The 14,888-nt window shown below is 41.1% G+C and overlaps 2 protein-coding genes across 2 annotated transcripts; one reads left to right on the forward strand and one right to left on the reverse strand.

The window, feature by feature from the left end:
* Positions 1 to 306: 306 nt before the first annotated feature.
* Positions 307 to 1,863, reverse strand: LOC141637297 (uncharacterized). The gene has a single exon (XM_074446856.1). It carries the CDS (start codon positions 1,861 to 1,863, stop codon positions 307 to 309), a length of 1,557 nt encoding a protein of 518 aa, XP_074302957.1.
* Positions 1,864 to 4,168: 2,305 nt separating this feature from the next.
* On the forward strand, positions 4,169 to 8,360 carry LOC141637291 (RING-H2 finger protein ATL74-like). Its single transcript, XM_074446850.1, has one exon. It carries the CDS (start codon positions 7,630 to 7,632, stop codon positions 8,239 to 8,241), a length of 612 nt encoding a protein of 203 aa, XP_074302951.1. The 5' UTR covers positions 4,169 to 7,629; the 3' UTR covers positions 8,242 to 8,360.
* The last annotated feature ends 6,528 nt before the right edge of the window (positions 8,361 to 14,888 follow it).

The raw sequence follows: 14,888 nt of genomic DNA on the forward strand, positions 1-14,888 counted from the left end.
TCCAGGTTGACTTCGTCTAGTTCTGCCTACTGGGGCCCAATGTATTCGTCCTGGATACACTGGCTATGTAATTGCTATGCAGGCGGGCTGGTTGTTGACTTCAGAGCCACTTTATAGCAATCCTTAGCTTCTTCCTGGTCCCCACGTATCTCTTGCACCCCCCCAAGACGTTGGAAACTTCAGACACTGGTGGTATGTTGAGGGAATTTCTTTCATCTCGTGGATCCAGGGCCTGCCAAGGATCACATTGTAAGTAGAGGGTCCGTCAATAACCAGATATCTTACCTGCTTGTTTACACCTCCGGCTTAGGTCGGGAAGACGATTTCTTCTAAGGAGTGCTTTGTTTCGCCACTGAAACCAACCAAGAGGACCGCCTTCTTTGCTAGGTCTTTCCCGGTGAATCCCATGCCTTTGAGTGTCTCTAACATGACCAGGTTGACGGAGCTTTCGGTATCCACCAGGATCTTTCTCACCTCGCAATTTCCTATGGGAAGCGTGATGACTAGAGCATCGTGGTGCTGTTCCGGAGCAGACCCTGCATCTGTTTCGTCAAAGGTGACTGATGGTAGATTCTGGCGGTTGATCCTGCAGGAATTTTTTGGTCTGTCTCCTTTAGTTCTGGTTGCGTGCCTCTTTGCTGCTGAATATGTCAGTTCGCACAGCTCCGATCCACCTGTAATAACATTCACAGTTCTAGTGCATTGAGGAGGAGGAGATGGCACAACCTGATCTGCTGAGTTCACTATGGTTGTGTTTCTGGGTAGGAGGTGATCCAGGTTTCCTTGATCATAGTGGAACTTGACTTCCTTTCTAAGGGAATGGCATTCATCGGTGTCATGGGTGTTGCTGCCGTGGAACTCACATTTCTTACCTGTGTCCTTTCTGCTGCTGGAGTATCCTTCTGCTGGAGGTTTTGGCCATCTGGCTCTGCGTCCCAACTCCTTCAAGGCTTTGAATAACCCTGCAAGATTAGTGGTAAAACCATACTCACTTACCTTCGGAGGCAGATCTGCTTCGCTCTTTCCTTCAGAACCTCCAGAAACTTTGTTCACGCTCCTGCTGTAGGGTTTGGGCCTTTCACTCCTCTTCTCTACTGGAGCTTTTCTGGATAATAGGTCTGAATCATAGACGCCTCTGATGGGTGCAGAATCTTCCTCCAATCGCATGAAATCAATTGCCTTTGACTGTACTTCCTCAAAGGTGGTGCAAGGGTGCTTCGTCAGGTCCTTGTAAAGATCTGAATCCTGGTGCAGTTCTCGGCGGAAGGCTTGTATAGCGGTTGCTATATCACATCTCAGGATAGCCACCTTCTCTTTGTTGAACCTGTTCAAGTAATCACGAGTGGACTCCTCGAACCCTTGCACTATCCGGTAGAGGTCGCTGGTCTGCTTCTCCGACTTTCTACTGCTGGCAAACTGCTGGTTGAAGGCATTGACTAGGTCGGCGAAGTTGGATATGCTCTTGTTGGGCAGGCCGACGAACCATTGCATAGCTGCTCCAGACAAGGTTGACCCGAATCCTTTACACATACAAGCTTCCTTTAAGGATCCAGTTGCGGTTATAACCATCATTTTCTGCTTGTAGTGATTGATATGATCGAGTGGGTCCGTGGTTCCGTCGTAGAGCGTCATGGCAGGCGGTATAAATCCCTTAGGAACACCGACTAGGGCTATGTCGTCCACGAAAGGTGAGTCTGCGTAGCCGTCTCGGGGTGCTTTCTCCAACGGACGGGCTACGCCTGGTATCCTGTACATCAGCTCCCTCAGCTCCTGGTATTGCTGCTCTAACGAGTTACTTGCTCTTGCAAGAGGGTTAGAAACAGGCGGGAAGGAACCAGCAGGTGTACCTCCTAGCCAGGGCATTCCAGAAAATTGGCCTGGTGCTGGATGACTGGTTACTGGTGTTGCACTGATTATGGATCCAGGCTGCCATCCTGGTGTCTGCTGTAGTCCTCCGATCAAGGCTCCACTGGTGAACTGGCTGCAGGATGAAGCTGCTGCGTTGATGACAGGTCCAGATTGCCATCATGACGCCTGGTGTGCGGGGGTACTTGTAAAAGGCGGAAGGTCAGTTCCTGACGGGGTGCTAAACAAAGCATTTCCTGATGTCTGCTGCAGGCTAGATGGTTTATCAAATGATAGGCATCCTAATCCTCTGGGCTCAATTGGTTCGCTGGGTGCTACTCCTGCAAGGTCCAGTCTGGTGACTAGTTCTGACGGAATTGATCGACCCGATCCTTCATCGCTGGTTCTGATCGGAGCCTCTGGTGCTGATGTTGGCTTGGTCTGGACTGCTGTCATGGTCTGTGCAATCAGGTTCTGGTTGTCCTTCCTCAGATTCTCAACGGCATGACGCAAAGTGTCCATCCCGTGAATCATCACCTGCATCGGATCAAGCGCTGGGGATCCTCTGCTTCTGAGAACTTCTGCACCTGATCCCTCCTGGGTCGGGCTTGACGGATGCGACTTCACCTCGGTGGGCCGCTCTCCCCCTCTTGGACTGGGATCGACGGGTGCACCGCCGCCTTAGGTATCTGTGGTGGCTTCTGAGGCTGGGGTATGGCTCTGGTCGACATCTTGTGGGGATCATTTTGATCGACGCCGGGGATGCGATCGATCTGCGGATGCGAAGCAAGTCCGCTTCGAAGAAAGGGGCGACATGCTCTCGCTGGAAGGATTTCGCCGGTTCCAGACATTGTGACGGTTGGTTCGGTTTTGCGAGATTTGGCTATAGAAAATGATCACTATGCCCCACGGTGGGCGCCAAACTGTTTTGGTAAAAATTTACCGAGTTATTAATTTAATTAGTGAGTGATAATGATTAATCTAAGGCCAATGACGGAATGAATGCAACGAATTTAACGAACGAATGAACAACGAAATAAGAGAGCGACACGAGGAATTTTGGTGACGCGGAAAACCCGATATGGGAACAACCGCGGGGGGATTCGGAATCCCACCAACTTTTCACTATAATCGAGGATAAATGCACAAGTAAGGAAATACAAGATTATTTTTGTAGCAGAATGTTCCTAAGCATAGACGGGATTTTGAGGAGTGATGTGTTACTCGAGATGATTTCGAATGCCCCCTTCACAATGAACCTCCTTGCTTTTATAGCTATTTGTTGCTAGGGTTTGGAATCCTCAACTCCCTCCTACCTCTGCTGCTGAATATTTGCGCCTGCTCCTGGAAAATAGAGTGGTTGCCATGAAAATAGGTATTAGTTGTGGAAAGGGTCAAAGCCCAATCTTCCCCTCTCTTGCACGTGGGATTTATCCTTGGCCCTTTTTGTGTTTGTTTGCTTTTTTTATCCCATGGTCCACATCGTGCCACCACATCAATCCCTTTCCCTTCTTATCCACCAACTGCCATGCGCCACTTTGCCAATCTTTTTGCCATTCTTTCTGCCAGTAAAACGATGCCACATCACAGGTGATAAAAAGGTTTTTTTTATCCATAACAGACTACTTCACAAAAGGCCTCACATTAATGGAGTGCTGAATCTCTTATAAACAAGGCAATACTCCTCTTCTTTTATAATGTGGGACTTGGGTTGGCCACCCCAATTCTTTTGATGACCATTTGAGTTATTTTTACTTAATTTGATTAACTTATCATCTAACAACTGGTTCACTCCTCTCTTTCTTGTTCTTTGTGTCAAAATCAAAGATAAATAAGTGACTGGACAAAGGATACAGGGAGTATGAGTTATCTTAAATTATGTCGTACTCCATGGTAGACACCTAGGTAGCACGGACACTCCTCCTAAGTAGCCGTCCCGTGTCCGACACCGTCACCCGGACACCCGACACTCGTCGGACACATGCCTAAACATGTTATAGTTTAGACGAGCAATAAAATGTCAAAAGAGATTGATTAGAAGATGGGTTTGGTAGAAAAATGAGAATTAGTTATAGTCAAGGTCAAAGTTTACCTTCATTTATTTAAATTTAATATCAAATAAATTTAAAAAATAAAATCATTCGTTATTTATAATCATAAAATATATATTTTATTAAATTTAAATAGTGGAGCAAAGTTTGATATAATATTCCATTACTTCCGTTTCAAGTTGAAAGAGGAGAGTCACACACTTGACACCCTGCTTGTGTTTTTGCCGTGAATTCATGAAATAAGACAACCTAAACCATTGGCTGTTCACCAATAAAAACAAAATAAAAATCTTCTTGTATTTCATCAACACCATATATTCTAGAATATGCAAAGCAGCCCAACCATTCCACTCACATCAAAACTTACAGGCGAACCAAACTAACTACAACAATCATCAATTATCTATTTAATCAACTTATATGCTACTTCATGTGGTACCCACTTTGAGTAACACAGAATGAGTTAAGGTAGGGGTAGTTAACAGGTTAGTTGGTTCGGGTTTGGGCTGGGTCTGATCGGGTCTGGTCATATCGGGTGTGACTATATTCGGGTTGTGTTCGGATCACTTATGACTCGACTTAGTCGAGTCAATTCATATCTCCGGTTCATGTCTTTGTCGAGTTGAGTCATTCATATAGACTTTTCGGGGTTGCGTCTGGTTACTAATTGGTCGGGTGTCATTTCGGGTTTGAGAAGGGTTTTGCCTAGTTTGGCTCTTCAATTTATTACCGGGTCGATTTTTTCCAATTATTTAACTAGTTGGAGTTGGTACAAAGATCAAGGCGGTGGCTTACATTTGATAACATGACAACTTGAATAAGGTTTTTGAAGATGATGCGGCAAGTTTAAAAAGCACTAAAGATGTTAAAACGTGATTCTGGTTCATTAAACATTATATTGTGCTTATTAGTTTTTAATGGCGTTACAATAAGATGAGAACTGATGAAATGTGGTATTTAGTATAGAGGATTAGTCGTCTTGTAAGACAGAATAATACAATTATTTACAAAGTATTTTGCTAAAAAAGTATTTGTGGTCATCATGTTCAGTTTCAAAAATAATATCAGTAAAATATTTCAATCACATCAAGTGTATAATTTTTGCAATTTCGAGTCAATTTTGGGGTCAATTTTGGGCTACCTTTCAGACCAGGTCAACTTTCAGGTTATCATTCGGGTCGAGAATCTTGTTGACTTGGGTTGGGTCGGGTTCGATTTCGGATCAACCTTAATCGAGATAAGTCGGGTTTTCGGGTCATCATCGACTCGGTTTTCGGTTGCAACATTTTCGGGTTTTATTGGTTTGAATTTTTTGAATTCGGGTTGAGTTACTCGGGTCGGATCAAACTTACCATCTCTACGTATAGGTGTGGCCTTTTTTGCTTCTTTTGCATCATCGAATATAGCCATATAGGTCTTCATTACATATTAATAGGGTCTTATATAAGTAAATTTAATTAAAAGAAAAAACTATATTCGTAATTTCTTTTTCACTTTGTAGGATTGACTTTACTATGAATTATCCGTTTTACGTAAAATTGGTAAACAGACCACTCAATTCATTTTCGGATCAGGTTAAATCACGATTTTATTGGGTTAACTTTAATTTCAACTTGATTTCGATCTTAATCGAGTTCATGCCATTAGCCTTTTGGATCCGTTTGTGCTATTTCAAATCGTGGAATAGAGCGAGTAGGGTCAATTTCAGTTAAAATGAATTTTCGGTCATACTTTTCTTAAGTTAGGCGACGTAAAAAAACTGTCCTATAATCACTATATTTTAGATTCTAATTTAACAATTTAATATACCATTAATAAACAACAAATTAATGAAAACTCTCCTAAACTGTTAGTGTTTTTGTGAGAAAACAAATGTTAAATTCTAATTAGGTTTTGGGTAAAATTCGGCTTATTGCGAGTCTTCGATAAGATATTAGCTTCAGATAATTTTAGTCTATTTATCATGTTCAGGTTTAGTTTTATACAAATTATCTTTCTGTATTAGGAATGGTTAATTTGATCTTCCGCATCTGTTATTGTTCAGTTATTTTCCAATAACAATATTCACAAATGGTGACCTCGTTTGTCATTGGTCTTTATCCAAAAGTAAAAACAAATAAGCCGGATGAATAGAGCACTAATCATAAAGGAAGCTTTTAGGGGGTGTTTGGTTTGGAGGTATGGAATGGATTGAAATGGATATCACCGATTCAAGTGTTTGGTTGATCACTTTTGGAATGGATTTAGAAACCCAAGGTTTCTCAATCCACCTCAATCCCTTGGAATCTCATACTCTACTCCTCTCCCAAGTTTCTAAATTCAATCCCCCTGGATACAAAACCTAAAATTAAGAAAGAAAAAAAAACCCAAATTGCTGTTGTTCTACTCTACGTAAGTCTTCATCTTCTACTTTCAGTAATATTTTTTTTTGCTTTTATAAAAAATTTGCTTGTGATTGCTCATAGGTATACATGATTCGTTGCAATAATACATGTGTCTATTGCTTTAAACAATATTTACGGGTTGTATGACGACTCGTATGACAATTGCCTTAAAAAATTGTGTTGTTGTATAAGTAATATTGAAATATGCACATGATTGAATTATTTTCGCAGGATTGAATAGTAGAGTTCATTGTCTATGACAAGTTACATTCCGTCTGTTGATTGAATTACAATCCATTACAAAATTGAACCAAACAAGTGTTAAAAGGTATGGGGTTCTAACTCCATTCCACCCTGGATTCCCATCCCAATTCATTTCATTCCCACACTTTGAACCAAACAGCCCCTTAGAAAATTGATTGCTTACATACTTGAGCCACCATTTAGATAATGAGGTTACCACAAATACATAAAGAGGTACAAAAAAATGGTGTTTTAATTTATTATGAATTAGTTTCACCTAAAACTTTGTTGATATAATGCGTATGAGTAAGTCTCCTGAGAGATGGTTTCTCAATAAGCTTATTGAGAGACTTTTACACTTTTAAGAAAAAATATTAAAAGATAATAAAATAGGTACAAATTATTATTAAAGATAAAATGGGTACATTTATTATGTAAATAGGTAAAAAATTGCTATGTCACGATCAATAATAAAAGGGTTATGAAGAACAAATAATAGCTATGAAAGATTGGTCTCTCAATAACTTAGGGAGAGAGCGTATCTCCCAAGTTTTAGTATTCACGTAGATCCGGCGTAATCATACAAAAGCTTAGATTAGAAAATAATGAGTGAATAAACGATTGAATTTAATATTCAATAGGTCTTGATATAGACGGGTGGAGCGAACAGACGGGTAAATACCTCTAATAAAATGGGTAGGGGGATAAGGTGGGGCACCCCTTATGTGCTTCCCACTTTATGGCAAATGGGTATTTTGTGAGGGGAAGTGGTATCCGTCTATACGTATAGACGGATAGTATCCGTCTATAATGAGAACTTGTGTTTAATATTATTACTCCGTATAAGATAAGCTAGCTCATTTTACATTTAACACTTAAATATTAGTTAGAGTACAAGATCACATATTCTGATCTCTCGAAATTTGTCCTTAATTACAACACCGTGAGTCCCCAACACCATAATAATATTTCTCATTTTCTGACATAACGGATAACATTACTTGAACCATATATTCTACTTCTACTCCTATGATACACAAATACCCTGGCCTCTTCATAATTTCTCCTAATCTCAATTTCTTCATACATAATTAGTAGCACAAAATATGGACAATAAAATCCACCGTCGATTACTAGAGAGCGCAGAATCGATACCAACCGTGGTGGCGGCGACACCAGCAGAGACGGCTAATAGCACGGCGGAGGCCGAGTTAAGTCAAGCCAACTTTGACACCAACATGGTTATAATATTGGCTGCTTTACTATGCGCTTTGATATGTGCCATAGGGTTAAACTCAGTGGTACGCTGCGTTTTGAGGTGCTCTAGGAGGGACATGGCAGAGGAAGAGGAGGCGGCTAGAGTTTCGGCCACCGGGCTGAAGAAAAGCGTTTTGAGGAAGATACCCATTTTAGTGTTTGGTAGGGATTATGAAGGTAGTGGAAGACGAGATGAGCACGAGGAGTGTCCTATTTGTTTAGGGGAGTTTGTGGATGGCGATAAAGTAAGGGTTTTGCCAAAGTGTAATCATGGGTTTCATGTTAGGTGTATTGACACGTGGCTTGGTTCGCATTCGTCATGTCCAAATTGCCGACACTTGGTGGTTGATGCCTCTAACGCTTTGTCGAAGGCGGTGGAGTCGGTGCATGCTGGCGGTGATAGTGGTGGTGGTGGTGGTAGGGATCATGTGGTAGTTGAAATGAATGCGTTAGGGAATTAATTAAGTAGGTGTTTGGTGGTTGGGTACAATTGTACAAAATTTATACTCTACTGGATGTTGGTATTGCAGCTTTTAAATTTTAATATTATATCTCAGGCAGAGCAAACTCATTTCTATTATGAAGTTCAGAAATTTAAAGTAAGAACGATATTGTTAATTGCTCACCGTGTTTTATAAACGTTAATTATTACGTACGGAGTAATATTTAGTGACACAAGGTAACAAATCCAATCAACACCAGTGATGCTTCGACTTGTGATACCAATTTCTAAATGAGGATGATACGGAATCAACGATCAATTGGTTGTTATTTTGTGCTTTTTTGGTACTGCAATCGAGCATAAACATTGGGCAACACGTGAATGGGGTAGCCGTGATTAGCCCAATACTAGGTCGCTAAATACTAGAATTAAACTATCAAATTAATAATTTATAAGTCAAACTATACTCTAGATTACTCTAATGGATAAAGTAATATAGTGCAAGTAAGGGTCGATCCTAAGAGGACTTTTAAGCTAAATACTTGAATTGTAAACTATTGAATACTAATGACAAGTTTATAAACAAACAATGGTTATCAACAATGACAAACAATCGATAAACATAGATAAAGGGGGATTTTTGAGTTGATTGGTAACATGAAACAAAGTAAAATTGCAATCTTTGTCTAACAAGCAATATAACAAACACTTGGTGAACAAGAGAATTCAATATTAAAGAGGACTTGGTGCAATCCTTTCTTACTAACCAACAATAGTAAAGTTTGACTCTTTTATAACTCTTCTCTTATTATCCATCCAATACTTTCAAATCAAGATGTTAACATATACAAATTAAACCATCTATGTATATCCTTCAAGTTTAATCACGAATTCATTAAACCATGAGTGCAAATCAAACATGAACATTAAGAGTTGTGCCAAGATAAGAAGTTAGGATCAATTCTCACAAGATTAAACCATACAAATGAGAAAAGACATGAAATTTTCTACTTATTGCATGAATCCTTTAAACCAAATCAACATACAACAAGCTTGCTCCAAATAATCCTAAATAGATTAAACCATTTCTCTAGAATTTGCAATAGTTGGGTAAATAAGATGCAAGAGTGATCAATTCTAACATTCATCTACTCAACATAAGAATTAAGCATAAGGAAAGATCAATAGATAAATAAGAATAGATTAAAAGAGCCTTACAATACCAAAATTGGAGACTTTGGATGAATTACACCAAGCAAGGGAAAGATTAGTCTTCCATATCCTTAGAAAAACCCAAGAAATGTGGAAAGATTAACATCCAATCCAAAAGATTACAACTTTTTTCCTAAAAATACCAAGTTCTCTTAACAAAACAAGTTTTGAAATTATTGCTAAAACAAGATGAGATTTAGGTCTCTAAAATGTGAATTATTTATAGGGCTGCACCTCCATCTAGGTTAAACACGGATTTGCTTTCACCTAAAGGCTTAAGCACGGTAAATCAACTTTACAAAGCTGAGAGGGACGCAGGATGCGTCACATTCTGCAGGCCTGCGTAAAACGGCGCAGGCTGCGTCATATGACGCAGGCTGCGTTCTGGTCTGCCTTCCCGCTTCAAAACTTCACTTCGTTTTGCAATTTCTTCAAGACTTATCCACCATGCTTCCTATCAAGGGATGGCGACTCCGAATTTGGTCAATCCAATACCGTTTCCACGTGAGTGCTTGTCTATGATTGTGGCTAGAGGCTCGCCCTTGGGATTTCGGGTCTTTCTCTTAAGCAAATCTCCACACTTGAATCAAAATGCATTAGTCATCACAATCATTCGAACGGGAGGATTAACTCATTATTCCGACTAACAAGACCCTTAATCTAAACAACTTGTCCTAAAAAGGCCCTAATGACTCGACACAATTTGACTCTATCAAATTCCTCCACACTTGGACTTTACTCGTCCCGAGTAAAACTCAAGACTAAGTAGGGAGGTACATAAGTCCGTCAAGTAAGTGTAGGAGAATCCGATCACTCTTCCCTTACCTCGTTCTTCTTATATCTCCCTCTTGGACAATCCACCGATTAAAAAGAAAATATGGACTCAAAGTTTTTGACGCTCTCTCTTCTCTCACTCCCCCGCCTTATCTCATCCCTCAAACAAAGACACGACACAACTTCAACTCCGACTCATCATTCGAATCCACCCTTCGTATCTCTTCAAAGTAGTAATGGTCACCCTTGCCTTATCCCAAGGCAATAGCAAGGTGACCTCTCATCTTCCTATTACAATTCATATCTCTCATCACCACTTATAACACCCCCTTATCACTCCATGCAATGAAAATTATGCTACTTGGTTGGCCAAACTCCATTAAACATCAACAACACAAGTAGCCAAGTTAAAAATCCACCAATTTGGGACAAATTTTGGTGACTCAAAAGAAATTAAATCCTAGACCTAGCCTCCTTCCAAGACCCTCCTTATCACTCCTTTCTCCCTTCTTATCTCTCCATATTTTTGGTGTTATTATTTTTTTCAATTTGTTTTGTTTTTTTTTTTGTTTTTTTTTTGTTTTTTTTTGAAAATCCCTCATTTTGCCTAAGGCACCCTTTCGGGTTTTCAACTTAGCTTTTCCTTGCCCCTCATGGTGGCTCGCAACTCGTTTCTTCATTTTACCCGGAACGCCCTTTCGGGTTTTCGTTCCGTCCTCGGCCACCTTCCCATTCTTGCCTTAGGTGCCCACCCTTGTGGGTTTTCACCTAGCCGGGATATTCCTTTTTTTTTTTTTTTTTTTTATCAAAAACATGAATGTACATATGTTACAAACATCTCACCCCCCCACACTTACATGCCACATTGTCCTCAATGTGGAGGAGTGTCATCACCTTCTCAAGAGTAGTTGTTGGAGGGGCCCGAGCCTTCACCGTGCTCATATGCCCCTTGGTTTCTTCTTCTTCTTTCTCTTCTTTCTCTTTCTCTTTCTCTTTTAGCCCTCATGTAGGCTTCATCAACTTGGAACTCACTAATGGTGGGTTGGTATTGGGGTTCATGTTGGTGGAGGGTCATGCCAAATAGGCCTTGAATGAGGCCAAAGGAATCCTCTTGGGCTTGAGCATCATGGTAGGAATCTTCAATATATTGGTGGTGCCTTTCGTTTTGCACCCCAAATTGTTGACTCACTTGCTCTCGCCACTCGTTTTGAGCTCTCCACATGGCTTGATTGTCTTCCCAAAGCTTGGCTTGTTGTTGTTGCCAAGTGAAAGCCTCTTCTTGCCTCTTTGCTATTCCCTTAAGCATCTTCATTTGGGCGAATTCGGCCTCATCCCCCAACCGTTTATGCTCTTAAAAAGCCTTTTGAAATTGTCCCTAACTCTCAATCTTGGCCAATGTTGTTGTTGCCAAGAATGGGAGCTCTCAACCCTCCCACTAATTGCCGCCAAAGTCCCCCATGTGTCCTCAAAATATTTAAACATTTGATGTTGCCAAGGTTCCATGGTGGGAGTGGTAGAACCTCCGGCTTCATGCATTGGAGTGTCTTGCACAAAAGTTGATTGCATACCCGGTTGTTGATGACTAAAACTTGCCATTCTTTTAATCTCCCTCTCGTATTCTCTTCTTTCATCCTCCCTCTCTTGTCTTTGTCTCTCCGCAACCATTTAAGCCACCCTCCTTTGAGATGGTGCTTTTCCTTGCTCTTTCTCAATGTCGGGATCCCGACGGCAATATAAATGACGGGCTTTGGGTCCTCTAGGGAGGGGTGTAATGGGAGGTAACCGGAGATAAGACAACCCAGTGTTTCCAAGCCAATGACCCGAAAGTGGTACCGTAGGAAGAATTCGAAACATATGGCACTCTTGAAGGGCAAATTCGTTGTAATAACAAATGCCCCTAGCTTTATTTTCCGCTTGGCTCTCGGGAATTTGACCATGGAAATGGCGGACAAAGAAGGTCACAAGTCCACCACAATGTATATTTCCACCCGCCGTTTTCAATTTGTGATGCAAGCATGCATCCATGAATAACTTAGCCCAATCCGGAATGCCTACTCCCTCGGGGAGCATGGTCCACAAATAAAGTTTTACCGCCTCACTCACCTTGGTTGGCTCTCCCACGATCGTGAAAAGTGTGATATGGAAACGGGCAAGTATGCGGAGTGGGGGATTGGTTAGGGCGGATATTTTGTCGTCTTTGGTGGTGGATGTTTGGTCGGTTAGTGCATCCTAAAAATCCAAGGTGGTTCTTTTGCTAGCCATGATGGGTTCGGGATTTTTGTTTATTTTTAATTTCTCCCTCACTTGTGAAAGGGTGCACTCATACCATTTTTGATGGAGTCTAAACTTGTAGGACCGCTCACCACTCTCATCCATGTCAAGTTCGGTCAATGTGGTTAGGAACTCGTAAGTGTATGACAGGTATGTGTTGTCCCAAGTGTCATTGTGGAGATAGGCCTCTAACCCCACCTTAGCAAGTAAAGGGGATGTGGAGTAATAGAGGCCAAGCTTTTTCAAAGTGGTTGGGCATAAAAACTTGGTTGTGACAACATTTGCGGCTTAGGGCGAAAAACTTGTTCCAAATTTTCAGTTGGGCAGCGGTTATGCCCTCATGCCCCATGAAAACTTCTTCAACATCCGAATCGGATGCTTCAACACGTCTTTTCTTAGATTTCCCTTTTCCAAACAACTTTGACATCTTGGGAGCCATTCTTCAACATCTCGACTCGACTTCTAAAGTCACAATCCGACGCGTATTTACGACCTACCGATCGTAAACACGAGCCTTACACATTGTTTGGTACCGTCGTCGTGTATTAAACCACTTGACCGACCACTTCGACCACTACACCATCACTAAACTTTTGAAAACACTCTTTTACTTACCAAAACGGTTTTAAACCGAGTTTTTTCCGATCAAACAAGTTGTTACACTTACGTCGGTCACTCGCCATAACCAAACATGTAAGTATGAGGGTGTAAAAATCCTCTTTTATTATGTTTTCATTTGTTTCATGACTCTAACATGCTAAAACATGCATAACATGAACCAAAACATGGAATAAACGAGCCAAAACCGATTTTTGGTCCGAGGCGAAGCCCCCTTAGGTCGCCAACTGGCTCGCGCCTAAATGGGGTATTCAGACCAGAAATCAACCGTGTTTGTTCTCGTCATTTCCCTTAATCCAATTTTCATATTTGTAATCGGTTTTTACCATTTCAAGTATTTTCGAAACCTTTTTACTTCATTTCACATGTTTTAATCATAAAGAATTTTTCACCCTTGGTTCTTCATACCATGACGGTTAAATCCGTGTTTCGGTGATAATATTTGGTTAATGACATTTAGAAGGTATTTTAAAGCCTTTTATTTCACTTCTTCACATTTTCAAACAAACATATTAGTCCCCAACACAAAGTCATCCTTGGTTCTACATACCATGCCTGATTTTAACCCGGGTACGATGATGAGTATCGACTAATTACATTCAAATGGACTTAAAACAATTAGTCCATGATCATTTTCAAAAATATTCATGTCTAGTATGTCAAATCGAACCCGACACCGAATATTATCAAATAATGATGATTATTCGAGTCTAGTTCTTCAAATCAACAAACGCGGTCTAAACGACCCTTTCAAATCAATCGGGTTCAAATACCCATTTTCAACACGTTTTATAACGTTTTCTAAAAGGCCAGAACACGGCACATAAACCGTGGGCTAACCCACGCCTAAACAGGCTCTCCATTTCTCATTTTCAAAACCAGAGGGAGGCCCCTTACACCGCCGGCAGGCTCGTGCCTCTTATAGTCGTCTAGTACTGGGCCTGTTCCCTTCCAGCATTAGTCTAGGACGATCCCGACTCCGGTTAGCCCGGATATAGGACGGATCAGATGACTATTTACTTATTTAAAATCACATTTGCAAAATGCCTTACTAAGACAAATGGATCATGTTATGCACCCTAAACCTAATACGGTAAATGGATGTTTAATTTCCGTCTTGCATGCAAATCAACCATTAATCCAACTCGACATCTTATACTTGATACTTGGATTAAATCAACTGACTTAGAAAGCTCTCACATGTTAGGTTTAAATTATTGGATGCGCATTCATGCATTTAAACCGTTTTATCAATTTTTGCATTCAACCAACCAAGATCGATCAGTAGAGGCCGCTAAACGCGGGCGGGATTGGGTGTCTGATTAAAGGGCTTCCCAATACGTACCTTCACCTCTTACTCAGAAACTTTGGATAGTGGACGACCTTATCCAGGGCGTACGAGAATCATTCTAGAGATAGGATGCTAAAGAGGGGCGATTTCCTTATCTTTAGTACCTATGTCAAACACTGCTTTGTGCTTCGATTTGACCGAGGTATAAAGTGGATTTCGAACGGGTTCCAGGCATCCCACAAATGCTTGGAGGCGACTCTGAACATCTCTAATCTTTTCGATACCCTTACCGAGACGAAACCAACCGATCTAAAGCGATCCGATCGAAAGCACTTTTACGCCGCCGAACGTGGCTTTCAAAAGACCGCTGCATATTTACAGATTGGCTTGGCGTGCAGGTGGCCCGTGACTACGGATTGGTAGGTGGCCCAAATCCACAGACCGAGACGTGGCCCATGTCCACAGATTGGCGACTCCTCTGGGGAAAACTAGGACACTTA

This window comes from Silene latifolia, unplaced genomic scaffold (assembly GCF_048544455.1).
Source record: "Silene latifolia isolate original U9 population unplaced genomic scaffold, ASM4854445v1 chrun_scaffold_16, whole genome shotgun sequence".
NCBI lineage: Eukaryota > Viridiplantae > Streptophyta > Magnoliopsida > Caryophyllales > Caryophyllaceae > Silene > Silene latifolia.